This window comes from Scyliorhinus torazame, chromosome 15 (genome assembly GCF_047496885.1).
Source record: "Scyliorhinus torazame isolate Kashiwa2021f chromosome 15, sScyTor2.1, whole genome shotgun sequence".
Taxonomy (NCBI): Eukaryota; Metazoa; Chordata; class Chondrichthyes; order Carcharhiniformes; family Scyliorhinidae; genus Scyliorhinus; species Scyliorhinus torazame.
In genome coordinates, this window is record NC_092721.1 from 80910554 (window position 1) to 80936670 (window position 26117).

Consider the following 26117-nt stretch of genomic DNA (forward strand, 5'->3'; position numbering starts at 1 on the left):
TACAATGTGGCACTATTTATTGGTGAAGATTTGTATGTGAAGTTGGATCAAAGAAATAAAAGTGGAGAAGCAGAACTCATCTCCTTTACGCTACAGCAACCCAGAAAGTTAAACAAGATGGACAGGCATAAACACAAATCCTCCTCATAACTGGTGTCAAAAATAGGGATGAAGAAAACAAACGTTTCCTGTATGAAAGTTATATAATGAAGTATCAAGGAACGATATCAACAATAACATAAAAAAGAATACTGCACTGGAAGTGAAAAGTCAAATATTCTTCAGTTCATGTGAAAGACTTTCAAAACTAATCTTTCCAACTCAGAAATGGCTACATTGCAGCATTTCATCTTTGGTTAAGGACTGATCTAATAAGTTAATTATTTCCTGTTTGTGAGATTTTCTCACCTGTTCTACTTTTCAATTTAGATATTACAATATTAAAATCTGATGTATCTATCTCCCAGGCAAGCAGCGGTTTCCCATGGTTGACAGGCATAGCACTCATTTCTGCATTACCTCTATGGGTTACATCTGGAGGATCAACTTGAATGTCAACATAACTGGAATTATGTGCTGGACAATCCACTGAACTTCCATCTTGTACTGGTGTAGGGTCACTGGAAGGACATGGTGTACTGGTAATTATGGTGGCCTTGTTTAGTAAACCATAATCTGAACAGACATTGTAAAATACTTCCCGAGCCCGGACCACGGGGAACATCCATGGACCACGTCCTGTTGAACTGGAACTTAGGCTGAATGATGGCGTACCATAACAGGAGAACAGATTTGAATCAGATGTTCCTGGTGCGTCACCAGCAGCAAGGTCATCAATAACATTGATACTCTTTATGTTACCAGTAGGCTTTGGTGGTTGGTTTTCTACTGAGTTGGGCATTGAATGTTGCTTTTAGGAATCTGGTCTTTGGTAGACTGAAGTGGCCTTCCTTAAGTAACGGTATTCAACTACACGGTTGTTTTAACAATTCATGCATTTCTCCTCAAGGTACTCGGATGCTTCGACACCAATAGAGTCTAAAATAAATTAGAATGGATAGGGATTAATTTAAACGGCAATGAGAGCAAACAAAATATTACATATTCATTGTACACCTACAACAGCTACATTGCAAACCCAAACATATGCATTCTCCCAATTCTGGTGGTTATACAACTTCAATTCTCAGTGCTTAATCATTGGCGAACAAGCATAGGTTTAAGATGAGTGGATAGAGATACAAAAGGGTCCAGAGGAGAAATGTTTTCACACAGAGGGTGGTGAGTGGCTGGAATGAGCTGCCAGGGGCAGTAGCAGAGGCAGGTACAATTTTGTATTTTAAAAAGCATTTAGACAGTTATGTGGGTGTAGTACAATCAATCACTCACAAGACGAGCTGAGATGAGAAGGAGTCGAACGATGGCTTTATTATACAGACTTGTTCCCCAGCAGCCAAGTTACAGAATGCGGCTGCTGGGAGAACCCGGGCTCTTATACTCCGCCTTTCTGGGTGGAGTCAGCAGCTCCAATCAGGATCAGGTTTCTATCCACCAATAGCCTCTCGGCATCACAGGGTACCTTAATACCCCTAATACATACCACCACAGTGGGTAAGATGGGTATAGAGGGACATGGGCCAAATGGGACTAGCTTAGTGGTAAACACTGGGCGGTATGGACAAGTTGGGCCAAAGGGCTTGTTTCCATGCTGTAAACCTCTATGACTCTAAGCATTCAGATGTCGAGGTTTTAAGTTCTAGAATTCTTTCCCTAAACTTCTGTCTTTCTCGGTACCTTTGATCCTTTAACGCATTCATTAAAACCTACTATTTTGACTAAGATTTTGCTCACCTAGCTAACATCTCGGTGTGAAATGTTGAATGACAATACTCCGGTGAAGCGTTGTGGGATCGTTTTTAACACGTTAAAGACGCCATATAAAACAATTTGTTATGGTTGCCTTCACTCCGTCACTTGCACCTCCTCAGCCTCCTGACTACCATTAACCCCCACTCCACTCCCGGGACAAAATGAACGGTGTAAGGCCAGTGCTGGCGCAGGCTCTGGGGGCTGTGAAGTGCCTCCAGACTGAAGATTACCTGTCACAGGGGCTTGTTTCGGCTCCATTCCAGCAGCTCCTTCCTCTCACAGCCAACTCTTCCACTCGACCACTGGAACTAATCTCAGGATCAGGGAATAAAACACTCCGCACATTGTTTACGGTGAGAGCAATGGTCCTGAACACAGTTTTTAGGGACATACACCGTACCACCGGATTAATCTCTTTGTACACATCCCTAACGAGTGTTCAGCACCTGCCGTTACTCCGCTCCATGTTTGCCGTGTCCAAGGGGTGGAGTCGCTCCTTTGACGGACACGGCGGCCGCTCGTTTACAAACAGTCCAGGAGACCGGGCTGATCGCCGGCTCTCTCGGCAACAATGAGCTTAATCACTCCTTCGTGCACTAACGTTCCCGCTGTGACATTAGGTGTGCTGAGACCGGCATATTTTGAATTTGGGCTCAATTTCCCCGGGCAGCCTTCACCTGCCGCCCCTCCGCCTATCAAGAAAAACTGCATTTCCCAGCAGGCGCCGGGCCCTCGCGCACGCGCCGCGGCTCCTGGGTGCCGCTCTTTGCTAATGGACGCAGGATTATTGCGTCACTGAGCTGAGCGGCTCCTCACCGTGAACACGGTGGAGCTGGGGGAGGGGCAGTTTGGTTGTCCTTCGGAGTTTGAACTGAGGTAGATATTTTCAGAAGTCAAGCATCAATATGATACTGTTGAAAGTTAAAGCCGCAATTTCAACATATAGCTTAGTAGTTTAAAGCGTTTCAATCAGGACAAAATGAACAAATATTAATTTAGTCAAACGGATCACCGATTTTAGTCTAAAACCCTGACGTTAAGTCAAAAAACGTAGAATTATTTTTTTCAATCGGCAGCTTACATCATATAAATTAGCTTTTTTTTAACTATGCCAGAAAAATGGTTGCTTTGTACTTTCCTTTTAATTGCAATAACGAAGTGTGCAGTTGAAAGTACACCTACAGTAAATCAGACGAGAAGTTTAGTTTGGGGGCCTGGACTGGATGCAAACATAGTTCTTCCAGCTCGATATTTCTATATTCAGGCAGTAGCAGGAGACAATGTCAAGTAAGTAGAGCATGCTTTACATTTTTACTTGTAAAGCAATTTATAATTTAGGATGAACACTGGCAAACCACAAAGAACATTCAAGGAAACTTGTTTTTTTTTTGGCAAATTAAGTGCTTTACCTGCCCATTTTACCCATTGGAAATTTAAAATGATAAAGTCAAAACCTTGTGGTTATAGAACAAAGAACAAAGAAATGTACAGCACAGGAACAGGCCCTTCGGCCCTCCAAGCCCTTGCCAACCATGCTGCCCGACTAAACTACAATCTTCTACACTTCCTGGGTCCATATCCCTCGATTCCCATCCTATTCATGTATTTGTCAAGATGCCCCTTAAATGTCACTATCGTCCCTGCTTCCACCACCTCCTCCGGTAGCGAGTTCCAGGCACCCACTACCCTCTGTGTAAAAATACTTGCCTCGTACATCTACTCTAAACCTTGCCCCTCTCACCTTAAACCCATGACCCCTAGTAATTGACCCCTCTACCCTGGGGAAAAGCCTCTGACTATTCACTCTGTCTATGCCCCTCATAATTTTGTAGACCTCTATCAGGTCGCCCCTCAACCTCCGTCGTTCCAGTGAGAACAAACCAAGTTTATTCAACCGCTCCTCATAGCTAATGTCCTCCATACCAGGTGAAGGCAAGCATGCCGTATGCCTTCTTGACTACCTTCTCCACCTGTGTTGCCCCTTTCAGTGACCTGTGGACCTGTACACCTTATGTTTTACATACATTAGATATACATCTCTTTCTCTCTTGACCCCCCCGCCCAATCCCTAATCTACACGTAAAATCTAGTATTTTACCATTTAATGAAAGTCAAAAATTCTAATACTTTTTGATATAATATCAATGGGAAACAAGGGTTTCTTATTCAGGACTTGTATCTATAAAGAAGTCGGGTGATTGTTTTCACAATCACCAATATGTTTAGAAGTGAAACCCAATATTTTGACTTGCAATCAGACAAATCAGTGCTTCAATACATTAATCGTGTTTAGAATGATGCCTTAAGTCAGCAAACCATACACAATTAGCCAAACAAAGGGGGTGACACAGTGGTTCGCACTGCTGCCTTACGGCGCCAAATACCCGGGTTCGATCCTAGCCCCGGGTCACTGTCTGTGTGGAGTTTGTCTGGATAGGTCTCACCTCCACAATCCAAAAAGATGTGCAGGGTAGGTGAATTAGACATGCTAAATTACCCTTTAATTGGAAAAAAATAATTGGGTACTTTAAATTTATTTAAAAAACAATTGGCGAAACAAAACTGCAGTGTGACTTGCAATCATGGTTTATACTGTATTAACACCCCTCAGAATAAAGATTGGTTATTTGAGTGTATTCTTCCAATATATGCTTTAACTAATAATCTGGGATTAACCCTTGACAAGGTAAAGATCCATTTTGAAGCAAATTTAAATCTACCACTCCTTGTAGCAAAGGTTTGAAACATTGCTCGTCTTCTTTTGTTGACTTGACATCAAAATAGTTGGGATCTCCAGATCCAAAATTCCCTTCATATATTTTAGTGTTTGATTCAGATTAGCCAGTGGATTTGCAGTAAGCCACAATCCCTTAAAATCTTCTGGATTTTACCAAAACTGTTAAAAGTTCATTACACTAACAGTATCCTGTATGATTTAGTAAAGATTTGAGTTGGCAAGTTGGACAACCTGTGAATGGAAGGGTGCAGGTTTGTTCCTCAACCTCCTCTGTGCTGAGTTTGTGAGGTGGTACCAAGCAGAAACAGGCGTTCTTTACTGGTTGAGAGGAAAATACCTGAAGTATTGAGTGCATATTTGTGCATCTTAAACTGTCCATTCCCTCAGTTAAATTATGGAAACCCAAGAACAGCAAAGGACAAATCTTTGAAAAAGTTAAACAAATTTCAGCCTTAAAAATAAATCCAGGGTCTTATTGAAGTGAACGCCACCAAATTCTAGCATTTCTAAACGTGTTTCTGGAGGAGAATGAGTGGTCCAATTATAGTGAGAAGCAACTGCAGAAACAAAAAAAGAGTTTATTTGCAAGGCAAGGACAATAATAAAAGTAAAGAAATGGAATACAAAATTGTCTTTGAATGTCTGAGCACCATCCATATATTTGTCACCATGTTATCTGTAGTTCTCTCCCTTCACCCTCCCCCAATTTATTTTCTAAAGCTGGCGACTCATGCTAGGATTCAGTCCCAATCCTCCAGTGGTTTTCTCAAGTAAAGAAAGAGTTTATATTTATATAGCATCCAAAATGGTTCCAGGGATTGGAAAAATGCTAACGTAACGCCCTTATTCAAAAAGGGAGGGAGGCAGAATGTGGGAAATTACATACCAGTTAGTTTACCATCTTCTTTTGGAAAATTGTTAGAATCAATTATCAAGGACATAATATCAGGACATTTGGAAAGTCAAAGCGCTATCCATCAGAGTCAGCATGGTTTTATGAAGGACAAATTATATTTGACTAATTTGCTAAAGTTCTTTGAAGAAGTAACAAGCAAAGTGAATAATGGGGATCCTGTAGATGTAGTATATCTGGACTTCCGGGAGGCATTTGATAAGGTGCCACGCAGAAGGTTAATTCACGTAGGATTAGGGGTAACTTATTAGTTCGGATAGAAGACTGGCTGACCGCCAGGAGACAGTCGGGATAAATGGATCTTTTTCTGGATGGCAAATGTAACTAGTGGGGGTGCCACAGGGTTCGGTCCTTGGGACTCAGCTTTTTACAATCTATATTAATGACTTGGATACACAGATAGAAGGTTCTTTAGCCAAATTCACAGATGACACAAAAATAGGTTGGACAGTAAGTTGCAATGAGGAAATAAGAACCTCACAAATGGATATAGATAGGTTAGGCGAGTGGGCCAAAATGTGGCAGTTGCAGTTTAACGTGGATAAGTGTGAAGTCATGCATTTTGGTCGAAAAAATGGAAAGGCAGCTTATTATCTAAATGGGGAGATACTTTGGGGTGATCCGATGCAGAGGGATCTGGGTGTCCTTGTGTATGAGTCACAGAAAACGAGCATGCAGGTGCAGCAGATAATAAGGAAAGCAAATGGAATGTTGGCATTTATAGCAAAAGGAATTGAGTACAAAGAGAAGGAAATGTTGTTGAAACTATACAAGGCATTGGTAAGATAGCACCTGGAATATTGTGCACAATTTTGGCCCCTTATTTGAGGAAAGATGTAGTGGCATTGGAGGCAGTTCAGAGGAAGTTCACTAGATTGATTCTAGGGATGAGGGGTTTGATATACAAGGCAAGATTGAACAGTTTATGCCTATACTCTCTGGAGTTTAGAAAAATGAGGGGAGATCTAATTGAGGTATACAAGATGCTAAAAAATATGGATAAAGTAGACGTGGAGCTGATGCTGCCTCTTGTGGGGCATTCTAAAACGAGAGGTCAAATTCTTAGAATAAAAGGTAGCAAATTTAAAACAGATTTTAGGAAAAACTACCTCTCCCAAAGGGTTGTGAATCTGTGGAATTCGCTACCCCAGAGTGCGGTGGATGCAGGGTCTGTGAGTAAATTTGAGGAGTTAGACAGATTTTTAATCGGTAATGGGTTGAAGGGTTATTGAGAACGGGCAGGACGGTGGAGTTGAGGCCAAGATGGGATCAGCCAAGATCGCATTGAAGGTGTTTAGGCTCGGGAGGCTAAATTGCTGACTCCTGCTCCTAGGTCATGTGTTCAAGGGAGGAGATGCTGTGGCTGATTTCACAATCCAGCTCTTAGTCTGTAGCATTGTAGGTAGCAGATGAGGAACATACATATGAGCCATGATAGAATGGTGGAGCAGACTCGATGGGCCGAATGGCCTACTTATGCTCCTACATCTTATGAATTTATGAAATAACATCAGAAGGTTCTAAAAGCCAATAAATTCCTTTAGAAGTGTACTCACAAATGTAGAAAATGCAGCAGTCAAGTTATGAACAGCAACGTTCCACAAAGAGCAAGCAGATACATTTCCAATTAAACCGTTTTACTGGTGTTTGTTGAGAGGTGAATACTGGCCAAAGTACCAGCAGAGCTCCCTTGCTATTCCACTGGTGGAATAGGACCTTTTATGTCCACCTGAAAGGACCAATTGGATTTTGACTTGATATCTTGGTCAAATGGCAGCACATTCCAACAATGCAGTATCCCTCAGAACTGGAGTATTAGCCAAGATTATATGCTTGAATCCTGGAAGATGAGGATGGTATCACTGAGACAAGACTGACACCAGATTATTTCTGTAACAGTTAATTCAAAATCTAACTGGATTTGTGCAATTTTTTGTTATTGGGGCATGAGTGCCTCATTGTTTTCTTGTGATTTGAAAATAGATAATATGTTAACTACTTGGGGTTGTTACAAAAATATAATGATTTGTCCATGTATTTTTAGTAATAGGTATATACTCTCATATATTCTTGCATTACTAATAGAATTATTTTTTCTAATACTACAGTAGAGTACCAATAAACTTTGTAACAATCCAAGTAATTATTAATCCTGATAGTATAGGCATTGCTACACATTAATAGATTGCTATTAGTGTCTGTTATTTCGCTCATACTTTTATAAAATCTGAAAATGCTGCTGCATGCAGCAAACTTCAAATGGGAAAAATACACTGGGCATGATTACAGACATTACTCTCAATTTGCAGTTTTTGAAATTTTTTTAAAAATACTAATCATTTTCAAGATCAAGAAATTGAAATGGTGTGTTTTTATTTTATATTTGTCTATGTGGCTATCAAAAACCTGTACTGTATTGGATCCTCTGTAATGTGCTGCTCACTATGCATTTATTATATACATTTGCATTGTTACTTGCATATAGTGATTCTTCTTCCCCAACAGCTTTACTTCTTCACCAGGTGAAAATCTGTTTACAGTGAACATTTATTCCCCCGGCGAGCAATTCACTAGGATTTGGGTACAAGTATTGGACCGGAAGGATGGATCATTCCTTGTCAGATACCGAATGTATTCAAGCTACAGAGGCCTGACAATTGAAGTTAAATTCCAAGACGAGCATGTTGCTCAGTCACCATATGTTTTAAAAGGTATTTATCATTTTTCTATATAATTACCATGAAACACTGCAATGATGTAATGTGTTTGTACACAAATACACAGCCAAATCTTGCTGGAGCAAATATGTTTCAGGGTTTGCTATTTGACCTTCACAGTATTTTTGCACAGTAACTTGCTCGAAATGAATCCCACATGCAGGGATGAGTTAAACAGTTTAAATGGTTCCCTTTCTTGGCCAGAGAGGTTGATCTGCATTGCAGTAGCAATTGCCAATTTGTTAAATGGGTACACATGCTCTTAATCACTTAATTGCCCTGACTTTCTGCAGCAAGTTTAATGGGTAACTAATGTGCAAATCCAGTGTGTTCTCAACCATAATGGGAAGGCGAAGGGTGAAATACCATTTGTGTGAAGTGAACAGCATGAATCATTCAGTAAGTTCTGGAGGTTTGCAACTTAAACATATCCCCTGAATTTACTGACCAATTTGCGGATTAATGTTAATATGCAGTGTACACGAGTATTTTTCCAGCAAGATTCAACCTACTGTATGGTGGAAGAACTACAGCTAAGCTTGTGCTTTTTGACTTCTCTTACGTTCAACTCCTAATCACAGTGAATCACCTCTGGAAAATAATGAACAGAAATCGACACAGTATTGACTATCAGTAAATAAACTTGTAGTAAATGAGATTGTTTCCCACATAGAGGGAGGAGGAAGCTGTAGGTAAAACACTTTTGAAAGACTTTTCCTATCTGTTTATGCTTTCCTCTCTCTTCACCTGATTTTTATTTCCCTGCCTTTATTTATCTTTCCAAACCTGATTTGACTCTTATTTATCCTCCTGCTCTTTCAATTTCTTTCTAAATCCTTACATCTCATTGGTGAAGGAGTAGGACTGTTGGTCCTGCTGTTTATTGAAGGGCCAGCTATCCTGCTGTCCTCTTCATTATATTATTTATTTTGTCTTATTTCTAAATATCAACCCTATTACAGGAACTGTTGAAGATTTCAATGTGTATATTTTTTGCCAATATGTAATTGGTAGATTGTACAGTGCAATTAACTAGATCATCATTGCCCACTAAGTCACACAGCTCCTTTTGAGTTGCATTAACTGCAGTTGTAAACATGTTATTAGTTATGGTTGATCTCCTGTCGTGTTTCACATGGAAGTCAAAACAAAGTGCAATGTTAAGATGATGTAGAGTCAGAATGCGAGGGATAATTTGACAAGACTTAATACATTCATTGTTTTAAAGCTATGAGTTCTAATCTTGTTATATTTTATTCTTATTGTAAAAGCAAAATATATAATAATTTGCAAAGCAAAGTTGGTTGGAACATAGCCATCTGTTTCGGGAGATGATAGACTGCACCTAGGGTGTATGTCCTTTCTGTGTTGAACATTATCTATTGTGGCTATAGAGGAAGATCCTTCTTCAGCTGGAACAGATGAATATCATTGGCCCGAGGTTGATTGATGTGTTTTCCTTATGGCAGGCTTTCTTTTCTGTCATCTGATCATTCCTTTTGACTCCTGCTTTTTCCACACCCTTCCTGACTTCTTGTCCCTGGGCAGTCCGATCAGCAGTGAGGACTTCCTATACATCAACTATGATCCTGGTCAACTTGAAGTCTCATTTGCAGGCAGCCTTATAACACAGACATGGGTGACCTGTTGGCCTCATGCTGATAGCAAGCTCATCATAGAACATGTGTTTGGGGATGTTGCTGTCATCCATTCGGCTCACATAACCCAGCCAACGGAGTCGCCACTGACTCAAGAAGGCAAACATGCTGGGCATTCCTGCACACTTGTGTACTTGTATATTCAGCACTCTGTCCGTCACACAATGCCCAATATTTGTCTGAGGCAGTGGAGGTGGAAGCTGTCAGCCAATGACGACGGGGAGGTCCGTGTGGGAGTGGTATGGGAAGCACTAAAAGCGGTGGTCAGAGGAGAGCTGATCTCCATTGGGGCCCACAAAGGGAAAACAGAGGCCAAGGAAAGGGAAAGATTACTGGGGGAGATTTTAAGGGTGGACAGGGAATTTGCAGAGACCTCTGAGGAGGGACTGTACAGGGAGAGGAGACGACTCCAGACGGAGTTCGACCTCCTGACCACCAGAAAGGCGGAGGTGCTGTGGAGGAAGGCACAGGGGAGGAGGTATGAATATGGGGAAAAGGCTAGTCGCCTGCTGGCTCATCAGTTGCGAAAGAGGACAGCGGCGAGGGAGATAGGGGGAATTAGAGACGAAAAGGGAGCCACGGTGCGAAGAGCAGGGAAGATAAACGAGGTGTTCAAGACCTTTTATGAGGGACTGTATAGGTCCCAACCCCCAGAGGGAGAGGAGGGGATGCGGCAGTTCCTGGATCAATTGAGGTTCCCGAGGGTGGAGGAGCAGGAGGTGAAAGGCCTGGGGGCACCGATTGGGGTGGACGAGGTTATTAAGGGGTGGGGAACATGCAAGCAGGAAAGGCTCCGGGACCAGACGGGTTCCCGGTGGAATTTTATAGAAAATACGTGGACTTGTTGGCCCCGTTGTTGGTGAGGACGTTCAATGAGGCCAGGGAAGGAGGGACTTTACCCCCGACAATGTCGGAGGCCACGATATCGCTAATTCTGAAGAGGGATAAAGATCCATTGCAGTGCGGATCCTATAGACCTATTTCATTATTGAATGTGGACGCCAAATTGCTGGCAAAGGTACTGGCATCGAGGATAGAGGACTGTGTCCCGGGGGTGGTGCACGAAGACCAGACAGGGTTTGTAAAGGGGAGACAACTGAATGTCAACGTGCGACGACTATTAGGGGTGATAATGATGCCCCCAGTGGAGGGGGAGGCAGAGATAGTGGCGGCAATGGATGCAGAGAAGGCATTTGATAGGGTGGAGTGGGAGTACTTATGGGAGGTGTTAAGGAGGTTTGGGTTCGGGAACGGGTTTATTAGCTGGGTCAAACTTCTTTATGGGGCCCCAACGGCAAGTGTAGTCACGGGTCGGCAAAGATCGGAGTATTTCCGATTATATAGGGGAACAAGACCGGGATGCCCGCTATCTCCACTGTTGTTCGCGTTGGCAATTGAACCTCTGGCCATGGCGTTGAGAGACTCCAGGAAATGGAGAGGGGTGATTAGAGGGGGAGAAGAACACCGAGTCTCGCTATACGCGGATGACCTACGGTTGTATGCGTCGGACCCAGCGGGGGGGGGGATGATAGAGGTCATGCAGATGTTGAGGGAGTTCGGAGATTTCTCGGGATATAGGCTTAACATGGGGAAGAGTGAACTATTCGTGATACACCCAGGGGACCAGAGTAGAGAGATAGAAGGCCTGCCTCTAAGGAAAGTGGAAAGAAACTTCCGATATCTGGGGATTCAGATCGCTAGGAGCTGGGGAACCTTACACAGACTTAATCTGACACGATTGGTAGAACAAATGGAGGAGGACTTCAAGAGGTGGGACATGCAGCCTCTGTCGTTGGCGGGCACAGTGCAGGCAATTAAGATGATGGTCCTCCCGAGGTTCTTATTTGTATTTCAATGTCTCCCTATACTAATCACTAAGACCTTTTTTTAAAAAATAGACAGGAGCATCACGAGCTTCGTGTGGGCAGGGAAAGTCCCGAGGGTAAGGAGGGGGTTCCTACAACGTAGCAGGGACAGAGGAGGATTGGCGCTACCGAATTTGGGCGACTACTATTGGGCCGCCAATGTGGCGATGATTCGTAAATGGATGATGGAGGGAGAGGGAGCGGCGTGGAAAAGATTGGAGAGAAAGTCCTGTAAAGGGACGAGCTTAGAGGCGCTGGTGACGGCGCCGCTACCGCTCTCACCAAAAACGTTTACCACAAATCCGGTGGTGGCGGCAACATTGAATATCTGGGGACAATGGAGGCGACAGAGAGGTGTGCGGGGAGCCCTGGTGGGGTCCCCAATCAGGAACAACCATAGGTTTGCCCCAGGAAGAATGGATGGAGGATTTCAGAGCTGGCACCAGTTGGGAATTAGGAGGGTGGGAGATTTATTTATAGATGGGACGTTTGCGAGCTTGGGAGCATTGGAGGAAGAGTATAAGTTGCCCCGGGGAAACTTCCTTAGATATATGCAGGTGAGGGCGTTCACAAGACAACAGGTGAGGGAATTTCCGCTGCTCCCGGCACAGGGGATTCAGGACAGAGTGCTTTCGGGGGTGTGGGTCGGAGAGGGCAAGGTGTCAGAGATATACCGAGAGATGAGGGAGGAGGGGGAGGAGTTGGTGGGTGAATTAAAAGGAAAGTGGGAAGAAGAGCTAGGGGAGGAGATAGAGGAGGGTATGTGGGCTGATGCCCTAAGCAGGGTAAATTCCTCTTCCTCGTGCGCCAGGCTTAGCCTGATTCAATTCAACGTGCTACATAGAGCTCACATAACGGGAGAAAGACTGAGCAGGTTCTTCGGAGTGGAGGACAAGTGTGGGAGGTGCGGCGGAAACCCGGCAAACCACGCACATATGTTTTGGTCGTGCCTGGCACTGGAGGGGTATTGGAAGGGAGTGACGGGAGTGATTTCCAAGGTGGTGAAGGCCCGGGTCAAACCAGGCTGGGGGCTAGCTTTATTTGGAGTTGCGGATGAGCCGGGAGTGCAGGAGGCGAAAGAGGCCGACGTTGTGTAATTCCCTAAAACAAAGTCTCTATCTGTTCCTTTTCGGACAAGCTATGTACTAGCTCAAAATGTTCTTTTGAATGCATTTTATGAACCCTGTGCATTCTATACCTACTACTGTGATTTTATCCAGGTTCGCATTAGGGTAGTTGAATCAAAATAGCATATGTAACTCCTTTATTCACAATGGAAGGAAGACAGAAAGCAGAAAGCTAAAAAACAGTTAGCTTAACATCTGTCAGGGAAAGTGTTATCATAGAATTTACAGTGCAGAAGGAGGCCATTCGGCCCATCGAGTCTGCACCGGCTCTTTGAAAGAGCATCCTACCCAAGCCCACACCTTCACCCTATCCCCATAACTCAGTTAGCCCACCCAACACTAAGGGCAATTTTGGACACAAAGGGCAATTTAACATGGACAATCCACCTAACCTGAACATCTTTGGACTGTGGGAGGAAACCGGAGCACCCGGAAGAAACCCACGCACACACCGGGAGAACGTGCAGACTCCGCACAGACAGTGACCCAGCTGGGAATCGAACCTGGGACCCTGGAGCTGTGAAGTAATTGTGATAACCACTGTGCTACCGTGCTGCCACGTTAGAAGCCATTATTAAAGACAATATAGCCAGATACCGAGATAGATGAGAGTAACCAGGCAGAGTTAACATGGTTTTGCGAGAGATAGATCATGTTTAACCAATTTATTGGAGTTATTTGAATAAATAACACCTGCCGTGGATAAAGGGAACCAGTGAAGTCCTGGACATAGATTCCCAGAAGGCATCTGATAAGGTGCTGCATCAAAGGTTATTGAGAAAAATATAAACTCATGATGTGCAGGGTGACCTATTGGCATGGATAGAAGATTGGCTAGCTAATAGGGAACAGTAGGCATCAGAGGATGATTTGGCAAGATGTATTTTGTAGCATGTCGAAGGGATCAGTGTTGACATCTCAATATTTTACAATGTTTGCTAAATTTGCTGATGATACAAAGATAGATAAGAAAGTAAGTTACGAATAGGACATGCATAAAGAGGATACAAAAGGATATAGATCATTGAGTGGCAAATACTTTATAATGTGGGAAAATGTGAACTTGTCCATTTTGGCAGAAAGAATAAAAAAGAAGCTTATCTAAATGATAAAAGATTGTAGAGCTCTTAAGATTGTCAGTTTACTTTGCATGGGTAATATCCAATTTTCCTCTGGCCACTTCATTTTGTGATGAATGTAGGAATTATAAAATAGATTGTAATATATCTGTTGCAATAATGTTAATAAAAGTCTGAGTTCCCATCCCAGTTTACCTGCAAAAAAAAAAGTGTGGGTTAAGGTATATATCTGTTACAGTAATATTTTGTAAAATCCTGGTTTAACCTACAAGCAGCTGGTGTGTCTTAAGGTACCATTAAGATGCCATAAAAGTGAGATCATCATTCATTGCAACCAAATATTTGTTGACAAAGAGAGGTCCAATGGAATTGAGTTATGATTGCTGGAGATTCTCTGGAGAGTAGATAATTTGAGGCATTCTGTTTAAACTCAGTTATGAAGTTCAGGCGATTTGAGTGGGATAAAGCTGATGTTATCAATTGGAGGAGCCAGCTTTGTAGTAGGCAGTTTAGTTGTTAGTTTGCTCAGAGCTTTAAGCTGAGTAGCAGCATTTTCCAAATGCTGTCCGGTTAAGCAGTGGCCTGATACAGACAGAAGGATCTGGAGGCTGTTTCCTGAAAGGATCTCTCTCTCTTCAAGCATATATTTTCAAGAAATCTCTATAGGGTACAGCAAGTAACCCTGTGTTTACTAACTTTATTCATAAGTTGATTTTGACCTGTGATGGGCTTTTCCTATTTCTTTTTGCTGCATTTCTAATTGTTTCAAAGGGGCATCAAAAGGAAGGACTCTAACAAGATCTAACAAGATGCAGAGGGATCTGGGAGTCCTAGTGTATAATCGCAAAAGCTAATATGAAGGTTCATCAAGTAATTAGGTGGGCTACTTAGCATTTAATATGAGGGTAAATTGAATACAAAGGTAGAGACGTCATGCAGTTGTACAAAACATTGGTGAGACCACCTCTAGAGTACTGTTTACAGTATTAGATTCCTTATTTAAGCAAGGATGTAACTAGTTTGAAGCAGTTCAGAGAATGTTTACCAGATTAATACCTGAAATGGGCAGATTGTCTTATGAGGAGAGGCTGAACAAGCTAGGCTTATATCCACTGGAGTTTAGAAGAGTAAGAGGCTACTTGATTGAAACTTCTTAAGATTCTTAGGGGACTTTGAAGAGTGGACGTGGAGAGGATGGTTTTTCTTTTGGTAGAATCTAGAACTAGGGGTCGTTGTTTAAAATTTAGAGGCCGCACATTTGAAATGGAGATGAGGAGAAGCTTTTTCTCTCAAGAGGGTGGTGAGTCTTTGGAACTCTCTTACTCAAAAAGTGGTGGAAGCAGGATCTTTGATCATTTTTAAGGCAGAGGCAGATAGAGTCTTGATAAGCAAGGGGGTAGGTAAGATTGTGGGGATGTTCAATTGAGGTTAACAATCGGATCAGCCATGATCGTATTGAATGGCGGAGCAGGCTCGAGGGGCTGAGTGGCCTACTCTTCTAATTTGTTTATTTGGAACATCTGCCTTGCAAAAAAAACCCTGTTCTACTGGATATTCTTCTTGAAACCATTTGTTCCTGAGGTTTTGGGGGAAAATTGTAAATTCTTTGAGTGCAGTTGAATCCTTATCCTTGTGCCCAATTCAGAATGGGGCAATCGGATCATGGGACCCAGCCAAATCAAGCAAAACAGGGACATGAAATGATGCGAACGCCGTCAAGAAACAGCAGCGTGAAATGGTGCAAAGCAGCACAGAGCAATGACATTTGGCAACAATGCAATTTTACATAAAATCAAAACTAAAGACATAAGTTGGGAAATCTGATCCTAAAAAAACTGTGTTACTTAAAACAAAACAACCTAAAGCGGGATAAGTAGGGATCTGCTGTGATCAAAAAGTAAAATTAATACACAAAGAAATGCATGGATAAATTGGGGCTTCTGTTACAATTATTAGTTTGATGACTTGTGATTTTGTGTCAAGAATTTATTTGGGATGTTAATGGTGACAATCCATGTATTTTTGTCCTTACAGGCTATGTGTACCATGAGACTTGTGATTGTCCACATGAAGATGGAACCATGTGGTACAAGGACATGCAGTGTCCTCAGTCGTTTCCACAAATACAGCAAGATTTGGCTCATTTTCCTTTTGTGGATCCGGACAGAATTTCTATCGAAATTGCAAAAAGATTTGGCCAAAGACAAAGTCTGTGCCATTACACGATAAAAGATAATAAGGTATTTATGTTTGATTTTTACTACAGATTCAACAATTGTTCTAAATCTATTCTTATGGAAGGTGTTTTAGAATGATGTTCCAGATTTTTAGTTAAAACCGTGGGCGGAATTCTTCCCCCCCCCAAACCCACACCGGGTGGGAGAATCGCCAGGGCGCCGCGCGAGTCCCGCCACGCTGCCGCGGCACCCGCACGCGATTCTCTCACCTACCCCCAAACCGGCGTGACGAGAATCACGGCTGGCCGCTCGGAGAATCGCCGCTCGCCGTTTGTAACGGGCGAGCGGCGATTCTCCGGCCCGGATGGGCCGAGCGGCCTGCCCAACACGACAGGTTCCCACCGGCGCCGTCCACACCTGGTCGTTGCCAGCGGGAACAGCGCGGGAACGCTGGGAGGGCGTCCTGTGGGGGGGGGTTCCTGCACCGGGAGAGGGGGGGGCTCAAAAGGGGTCTGGCCCGCGATCGGTTCCCACCGATCGGCGGGCTGGCCTCTCTGAAGGAGGACCTCCTTTCCGTTATGCCCCGCAAGATTCATCCAACATCTTGCGGGGCGGCCGCGGGGAGGACGGCAACCACACATGCACGGGTTGGCGTCGGTCAACCTGCGCATGCGCGGGTGACGTCATTTACGCGGCGCCGGCCGTATCGTTTGCGCGGCGGCAAGGCCCGGCGCGCGTAAATGACGCGGCGCCGCTCCTAGCCCCCTGGGGACGGGAGAATAGGGGGCTGGGAGCGGCCTCCGACGCCGGAGTGAAACACTCCGGTTTTCGCGCCGGGACTTATTCTCCCGATGGGAGAATTGCGCCCGGTATTCTTCCATATTAATGTTGTTCATTGAATAGAAATCTGTATTAGCCCTTAATATGCTGAGTGTCACATGAAGTCAGCTCCCATTCTTTTCACCTTGATGATTATTATGCAAAAAATTGTACTATAATTTCACTGCAGTCAGCATTGAATGGCATTTGCTGTTTGTAAGATCTGCCCATTCCCATTTAATCTCTATACCTTTTGCATTGGAAGTTGCTGTAAATTAGAGCAAACCTACAGGATATCTAGGGCTTGCGTGAACAGGGCAAACAAATGTTTCTCCTTTACCATCAGATTGAAATGTTGTTCAATGTTAGATCAGGTCCACAAAACTTCTACTCTGTCTGCTCCTCCTACTCTTCTGGCTCGTGCCTCCTTAGTCTTGACAGATAGAGCCACCTAAATCCATGTCTCTGGACTTTGAGGTTGACTGAAGCTGTTTAGACCCTATTTCCACCCCCCCTAATTTCTATTCAAGAAATACAACAACCCACCTGCTTATAGCAGTGACAAGCTTGGTCCAGAAATGTCACCTGGAGATATAGCCCATATCTTTTTACTGGCTGGCCTGTGCGTCACCCCATTCAAAGCTGGGGATCACCATGCGCAATAGGAAATGCAGAATAATTGTCTCATTGATTTTATGTATGAATATATTAATTATGTAAAAAGAAAAAGATCAGTGAAGAAAGTCCAAAACAGGAGATTTATAATCGAGCACTGGGAAATGACGGAGCAATTAAACAATTGCTTTAGTTCTGTCTTCATGGAGGAAGACACAAATAAATTCCGTTAAGTGCTAGGAAATCAAGGGTCCAGTGAAAAGGAGGAATTGAAGAAAATTAATATTACCAAAAAAAGTATTGGGGAAATTAATGGGACTTAAAGCTGGGAAATCCCTGGGACTGAAAGCCGATAAATCCCTGGGGCCTGGTAATCTACATTCTAGGATACTAAAGGAGGTGGCTATGGAAATAGTGGGTGCATTGGTTGTCATCTTCCAAAATTCTGCAGATTCTGGAATGGAGGGTGGCAAATATAATTATTTTAAAAAGGAGGTAGAAAACCGGGAATTACAGATTGGTCAGCCTGACATCAGTAGCAGGGAAATTACTAGAGTATTATAAAGGATATGATAACAAGACGCATCAAATATATCAACAGGATTAGCCAACATCAACATGGATTTATGAAAGGGAAATCATGTTTGACAAACCTACTGGAGTTCTTTGAGTACATAACCAGCAAAATAGATAAGGGAGAACCAGTGGATGTGATGTATTTGGATTTTCAGAAAGCATTTGACGAAGTCCAACATAAGAAGTCGGTGTGCAAAATTAAAGCACAAGGGACTGGGGGTAATATACTGGCATGGATTGAGGATGGGGTAGCAGACAGGAAACAGAGAGTCTGAATAATTGGGTCTTTTTTAGAGTGGCAGGGGTTGACTGGTGTGGCTCCTCTGGGATCAGTGCTTGGGCCCCAGCTATGCATAATAATAATAATCTTTATTGTCACAAGTAGGCATACATTAACACTGCAATGAAGTTACTGTGAAAAGACCCTAGTCGCAACATTCCGGTGCCTGTTCAGGTACACAGAGGGAGAATTCAGAATGTCTAACTTACCTATCCGCACATCTTTTGGGACTATATCAATGATTTGGATGAGGGAACCAAATTAATATTTCCAAGTTTGCTGATGATGTGAAACTTTGTGGGAATGTGATTTGCGAGAAGGATGTTGAGACTTCAAGGTGATTTAGACAGGTTTAGTGGGTAAATATGTGCCGATACAATATAAAGTGGATAAGTGTGAAGTTACCCACTTAGGGAAGAGGAACAGATGGCAGAGTATTATTTAAATGGTGCTAGGTTAACAAATGTTGATGTACAAAGGGACCTGGGTGTCCTAATACACCAATCACTGAAAGCAAGCATGCAGATACAGCAAGCAGTTAAGAAAGCAATTGCATATTGGTCATTATTGCAAGAGGATTTGAGTACAGGAGCAAGGATGTCTTACAGCATCTGGACAGGGCCTTGGTGAGACCACAACTTGAGTACTGTGCAATTTTGTGTTCCTAATAAAGGATATATTTGCCATAGGATGAGTACATGGATCGCAGAAAGTCTGTACAAAGGTACAGCATGTAATAAAAAAGGCAAATGAAATTTTACAGTTTATTGCAAAAAGACTGGAGTATAAAAGTAGAGAAGCGTCATTGAAATTGTATCGGGTCTCGATGAGACCACATCTGGAGTATTGTGTCCAGTTTTGTTCGTCTTGATTGAGGAAGTTGGTAGTGGCATTGGAAGCAGTTCAAAGGAGGTTCACCAGATTGTTTTTGGGGATGAAAGGGTTGACCTATGAGGAGAATTTGAACAGTTTGGCCTTGTACTTGCTGGAGTTTAGAAGCATGAGAGGGGATATGATCGAGGTATATAAAATGCTTAAAGAGATTGATAAAGTAACTGAAGATCAAATGTTTCCCCTTGTGGGACAATCTAGAACAAGAGGCCACAGATATAGGTTGAGAGGCAGTAGATTTAAAACTGAGATGAGGAGGAACTACATCTCACAGAGGGTGGGGAATTTGTGGAACTCTATGCTCCATAGTGCAATGGAGTCTGAATCATTGAGTAGTTTCAAAGAGGAGATAGATATATTTCTGATTTTACAAAAGGGGTTAAAGGGATAAGGGGAACATGTAGGGAGGTGGATTTGAGTCCAGGAAGAGATCAGCGATAATCTGATTGAATGGTGGAGCAGGCTCAAATGATTGAATTGCCTACTTCTGCTCCGAATTCCTATATTCCTGTGTACAGGGATGATTCACCAGACTGACTTCTGTGACAGCAGGGTTGCCATATAAGGGGAGATTGTGTTGACTACGTCTTTTTCAACGGAGTTTAGAAGAATGAGAGGGGATCTCATTAAAATGTGTATATATCCGATAGGACTGGACAGAATGGATGCGGGATGATGTTTCCTCTGACTGGGGCATCTAGAACAAGCAGTCGCAGGGCGCAATTCTTCGGTTGCGTTGCGCTCAAGCAAGAGCACAGCACGGCCAGAGAATCCCGGGAGAGCCCTCCGACAGCCTCCGCATCTTGCAGGATTCACCGAAGTCCGGCCAGGCGTCGGAGTCGGTACTCCACCCCAAATGCACGTGACCAAACACTGCTCCCGGAAGTAGGTCATAAACCTACTTACGACCTACCTGCCCGCCATCCGCCGGCCTCCTTCAATTCTCAGGCGGCGATCAGTGCAGATCCACACAAACGTCGACCAGGCAGAACGGCACCCGAGGAGTCTCCTAAGCCTTCCGAGACCCCATGGGTGGTCAGGGTAAGTGCAGGGTGGCTCCCTGGCCCTCCCCCTAGATCGCGGGCACCTTGGTACACCCAACTGTCACCTTGGCACTGCCAAGGTGCCTGGAAGGTACTGCCAAGCCAGCAGGAGCACTGCCTGTGTGCCAGGGTGGCACTGTCGGGGGTGAGGGGGCCAAGCCCATGAAATGAAGGTGGAGCGGGGGTTTGAAAGGTGGGGCTGTGCAAGGCAGGTAAGTAGGGGCCTCTGGGAGGTTGGAGGGGTGATGGGTGGTGGTCCTAGAAGGGAAGGGATGCTATAAGGGGGCTGGGGGTGGGGGCCTGAAGAAGCGGGGCCCCAGGGCTCCTTAGCATGGGGGTTGTGGGTTATGAGGTAGCGTCCATGTGTGTGGGGGTTACATTGCCTGTGGGTAGTGGGTGTGGCTCACCCTTTTTTAAAAAAATATATTTTATTCAAGATTTTTTGGCCAAACATAACAGTACGTAGTGTTTCTTTTAAACACCAATAAAGCAATATAAATAACAGTGGCCAGTTTTAAACAAATAAATAAATAATATATGAACAGAAACAAAAACCAAACTAAATGGCAACTGCCTGGTCAAAAATAAATACTCTCCAAAGATACAATCTAACAGTCCAATATACATTACCTAAAACAAGTGCCTATACATATACAATAACATCCCTGAGAGTCCGTCCGATTCCTCTTCCCCCCCCCCCCCCCCCCGGGTTGTTGCTGTTGTCTTCTTCTTTTCCATTCCCTCTATCTTTCTGTGAGGTAGTCGACGAACGGTTGCCACTGCCTGGTGAACCCTTGAGCCGAACCCCTTAGTACGAACTTAATCCGTTCTAACTTTATAAACCCTGCCATGTCGTTTAACCAGGTCTCCACACCCGGGGGTTTGGCTTCCTTCCACATTAACAATATCCTGCGCCGGGCTACTAGGGACGCAAAGGCCAAAACATCAGCCTCTCTCTCCTCCTGCACTCCCGGCTTCTCTGCAACCCCAAATATAGCCAACCCCCAGCCTGGTTCGACCTGGACCCCCACCACCTTCGAAAGCACCTTTGCCACCCCCACCCAAAACCCCTGTAGTGCCGGGCATGACCAGAACATGTGGGTGTGATTCGCTGGGCTTCTCGAGCATCTCGCACACCTATCCTCTATCCCAAAAAATTTACTGAGCCGTGCTCCAGTCATATGCGCCCTGTGTAACACCTTAAATTGTATCAGGCTTAGCCTGGCACACGAGGACGATGAGTTTACCCTACGTAGGGCATCAGCCCACAGCCCCTCCTCAATCTCCTCCCCCAGCTCTTCTTCCCATTTCCCTTTCAGCTCATCTACCATGATCTCCCCCTCGTCCCTCATTTCCCTATATATGTCCGACACCTTACCATCCCCCACCCATGTCTCTGAGATCACTCTATCCTGCACCTCCTGCGTCGGGAGCTGCGGGAATTCCCTCACCTGTTGCCTCGCAAAAGCCCTCAGTTGCATATACCGAAATACATTCCCTTGGGGCAACCCATATTTTTCCGTCAGCGCTCCCAGACTCGCAAACGTCCCATCTACGAACAGATCTCTCAATTGTGCTACCCCTGCTCTTTGCCATGCTCCAAATCCCCCATCCATTCTCCCCGGAACAAACCTATGGTTATTTCTTATCGGGGACCGCACCGAGGCTCCCGTCCTTCCCCTATGCCGTCTCCACTGCCCCCAAATTTTCAATGTAGCCACCACCACCGGGCTTGTGGTGTATTTCTTCGGTGAGAAAGGCAACGGTGCCATCACCATAGCTTGTAGGCTAGTCCCCCTGCAGGACGCCCTCTCCAATCTCTTCCACGCCGCTCCCTCCTCTTCTCCCATCCACTTACACACCATTGAAATATTGGCGGCCCAGTAGTACTCACTTAGGCTCGGTAGTGCCAGCCCCCCCCTGTCCCTACTGCGCTGCAAAAATCCCCTTCTCACTCTTGGGCTCTTCCCGGCCCACACAAAACTCATAATACTCGATTCTTTTGAAAAAAGCCTTCGTGACCACCACCGGGAGGCACTGAAACACAAAGAGGAATCTCGGGAGGACCACCATTTTAACCGCCTGCACCCTACCTGCCAGTGACAGGGACACCATGTCCCATCTCTTAAAGTCCTCCTCCATCTGTTCCGCCAACCGCGTTAAATTAAGTCTATGTAATGTACCCCAATTCTTGGCTATCTGGATCCCCAAGTACCGAAAGTCCCTTGTTACCTTCCTCAACGGTAAATCCTCTATTTCTCTGCTCTGCTCCCCTGGATGCACCACAAACAACTCACTTTTCCCCATGTTCAATTTATACCCTGAAAAATCCCCAAACTTCCCAAGTATCCGCATTATCTCTGGCATCCCCTCCGCCGGGTCCGCCACATTTAGCAACAAATCATCCGCATACAGAGATACCCAGTGTTCTTCTCCTCCCCTGAGTACTCCCCTCCACTTCCTGGAACCCCTTAATGCTATGGCCAGGGGCTCAATCGCCAGTGCAAACAGTAACGGGGACAGAGGACATCCCTGCCTCGTCCCTCTATGGAGCCGAAAATAATCAGACCCCCGTCCATTCGTGACCACGCTCGCCATCGGGGCCCTATACAGCAACTGTACCCATCTGATATACCCATCTCCAAAGCCAAATCTCCTCAGCACCTCCCATAAATAATCCCACTCCACTCTATCAAATGCATTCTCGGCATCCATCGCCACCACTATCTCCGCTTCCCCCTCTGGTGGGGGCATCATCATTACCCCTAGCAGCCTCCGAATATTTGTATTCAGCTGTCTCCCCTTCACAAACCCAGTTTGGTCCTCATGAACCACCCCTGAGACACAATCCTCTATCCTCGTTGCCATTACCTTGGCCAGAATCTTAGCGTCCACATTCAGGAGGGAAATAGGCCTATAGGACCCGCATTGCAGCGGGTCTTTTTCCTTCTTTAGGAGGAGCGATATCGTTGCCTCTGACATAGTCGGGGGCAGCTGCCCCCTTTCCCTCGCCTCATTAAAGGTTCTCATCAGTAGCGGGGCCAGCAAGTCCATATATTTCCTATAGAATTCAACTGGGAATCCGTCTGGTCCCGGGGCCTTCCCTGCCTGCATGCTCCCAATCCCTTTCACTACTTCCTCCGTCTCAACCTGTGCTCCCAGTCCCGCCCTCTCCTGCTCCTCCACCTTAGGGAATTCCAGCTGATCCAGAAAGCACATCATTCTCTCCTTCCCATCTGGGGGCTGAGCTTCATATAATCTTTCATAAAATGCCTTGAACACTCCATTCACTCTCTCCGCTCCCCGCTCCATCTCTCCCTCCTCATCTCTCACCCCCCCTATCTCCCTCGCTGCTCCCCTTTTCCTCAGTTGGTGGGACAGCAACCTGCTCGCCTTCTCCCCATATTCGTACTGTACACCCTGTGCCTTCCTCCATTGTGCCTCTGCATTACCCGTAGTCAACAAGTCAAATTCTACATGTAGCCTTTGCCTTTCCCTGTACAGTCCCTCCTCCGGTGCCTCCGCATATTGTCTGTCCACCCTCAGAAGTTCTTTCAACAACCGCTCCCTTTCCCTACCCTCCTGCTTTCCTTTATGTGCCCTAATAGATATCAGCTCCCCTCTAACCATTGCCTTCAGCGCCTCCCAGACCACTCCCACCTGGACCTCCCCATTATCATTGAGTTCCAAGTACCTTTCAATACACCCCCTCACCCTTAAACACACCCCCTCATCTGCCAATAATCCCATGTCCATTCTCCAGGGTGGACGCTGTTCTTTTTCCTCCCCTATCTCCAGGTCCACCCAATGTGGAGCGTGATCCGAATTAGCTATAGCCGTGTACTCCGTCCCCGTCACCTTCGGGATCAGTGCCCTTCCCAAAACAAAAAAGTCTATCCGTGAATAAACTTTGTGGAAATAGGAGAAAAACGAAAACTCCTTACTCCTAGGTCTACTAAATCTCCAGGGGTCTACTCCTCCCATCTGCTCCATAAAGTCCTTAAGCACCCTAGCTGCAGCCGGCCTCCTTCCGGTCCTGGACCTCGATCTGTCCAGCCCTGGGTCCAGCACCGTATTAAAATCTCCACCCATTACCAACTTCCCCACATCTAGGTCCGGGATACGTCCTAACATACGCCTCATAAAGTTGGCATCATCCCAGTTCGGGGCATATACGTTCACGAAGACCACCGCCTCCCCTTGCAATTTGCCACTCACCATCACGTATCTGCCCCCACTATCCGCCACTATGGTCTTTGCCTCAAACATTACCCGCTTCCCCACTAGTATAGCCACCCCCCTGTTTTTTGCATCTAGCCCCGAATGAAACACCTGCCCCACCCATCCTTTGCGTAGTCTGACCTGGTCTATCAGTTTCAGACGCGTCGCCTGCAGCATAACCACATCTGCCTTAAGTTTCTTTAGGTGTGCGAGTACCCGTGCCCTCTTTATCGGCCTGTTCAGCCCTCTCACATTCCACGTGATCAGCCGGGTTGGGGGGCTCTTTACCCCCCCCTTGTCGACTAGCCATCTCCTTTTTCAATCCAGCTCCTCACCCGGTTCCCACGTAGCCGTATCTCCCCCCCAACGGCGCCCTCCCGCCCCGACCACCCCACCCCATACCAGCTCCCCCTTCTCCCCAGCAGCAGCAACCCAGTTACCGCCCCCCCCCCCCAGCCCCCCCGCTAGATCCCTCACTAGCGTAATTGCACCCCCCATGTTGCTCCCAGAAGTCAGCAAACTCTGGCCGACCTCGGCTTCCCCCCGTGACCTCGGCTCCCACTGTGCGAGGCCCCCTCCTTCCTGCTTCCCTGTTCCCGCCATGATTACCATAGCGCGGGAACAAAGCCCGCGCTTCCCATTTGGCCCCACCCCCAATGGCTGGCGCCCCCAGCTCCTCATCCTCCCTCCCCCACGGCATGGGGAAGAGAGAAAAGTTACAGGGTCGCAGGATTAACAACTTGGGAAATCATCTCTTCCCCCTTTTCCCCCCTCTTCACCCCACATATTCGCCCCACCACTTTGTCCCAAACGTTCTTTTTCTAGCCCGCTTATTCCAGTTTCTCCTCGACAATAAATGTCCACGCCTCTTCTGCCGTTTCAAAGTAGTGACCCACAGTCTTGCCGGCTGCAGCATTCCAAATTTAACCTTCCTTTTGTGCAGCACCGCCTTGGCCCGATTAAAGCTTGCCCTCCTTCTCGCCACCTCCGCACTCCAATCTTGATATACGCGGATCACCGCGTTCTCCCACCTACTGCTCCGAGTTTTCTTTGCCCATCGGAGGACCATCTCTCTGTCCTTATATCGGAGAAATCTCACCACTATGGCTCGAGGAATTTCTCCAGCCCTCGGTCTTCGCGCCATAACTCGATAGGCTCCCTCCACCTCCAACGGGCACGTCGGGGCCTCCGATCCCATAAACGAGTGCAGCATCGTGCTCACATATGCCCCGACGTCCGCCCCTTCTGCACCTTCGGGAAGACCAAGAATCCTTAAATTCTTCCTCCTCGCATTATTCTCCAGCACCTCCAGCCTTTCCGCACACCTTTTGTGTTGTGCCTCGTGCATCTCTGTCTTCACCACCAGGCCCTGTATGTCGTCCTCATTCTCAGCAGCCTTTGCCTTCATGACCCGAAGCTCCTGCTCCTGGGTCTTTTGCACCTCCTTTAGCCCTTCAATCGCCTGTAATATCGGGGCCAACAGCTCCTTCTTCATCTCCTTTTTAAGTTCTTCCACGCAACGCCGCAGGA

The 26117-nt window shown here is 45.5% G+C and overlaps 2 protein-coding genes across 4 annotated transcripts in view; one reads left to right on the top strand and one right to left on the bottom strand.

Moving 5' to 3' along the window:
- The window catches only part of ercc5 (excision repair cross-complementation group 5), a 211813-nt gene extending 209237 nt beyond the window's left edge, over nucleotides 1-2576 (bottom strand). The window contains exons 1-2 of the mRNA XM_072475900.1: nucleotides 2100-2576; nucleotides 520-1038 (exon numbers count right to left, since the gene is read on the bottom strand). Of these exons, the coding sequence (XP_072332001.1) occupies nucleotides 520-901 (382 nt within the window). The 5' untranslated portion in view covers nucleotides 902-1038; nucleotides 2100-2576. The remainder of the gene's footprint in view (nucleotides 1-519; nucleotides 1039-2099) is intronic.
- A 53-nt stretch (nucleotides 2577-2629) lies between these two features.
- LOC140391640 (protein O-glucosyltransferase 2-like) overlaps nucleotides 2630-26117 on the top strand; it is a 133596-nt gene continuing 110108 nt past the window's right edge. For 2 of the 3 annotated variants that reach the window (XM_072476334.1, XM_072476329.1), the window contains exons 1-3: nucleotides 2681-3156; nucleotides 8025-8230; nucleotides 16000-16205. In XM_072476334.1, the coding sequence (XP_072332435.1) occupies nucleotides 2978-3156; nucleotides 8025-8230; nucleotides 16000-16205 (591 nt within the window). In that variant the 5' untranslated portion in view covers nucleotides 2681-2977. Of the gene's footprint in view, nucleotides 3157-8024; nucleotides 8231-15999; nucleotides 16206-26117 lie in introns of all 3 variants that reach the window. The other variant, XM_072476330.1, reaches the window with a different exon arrangement.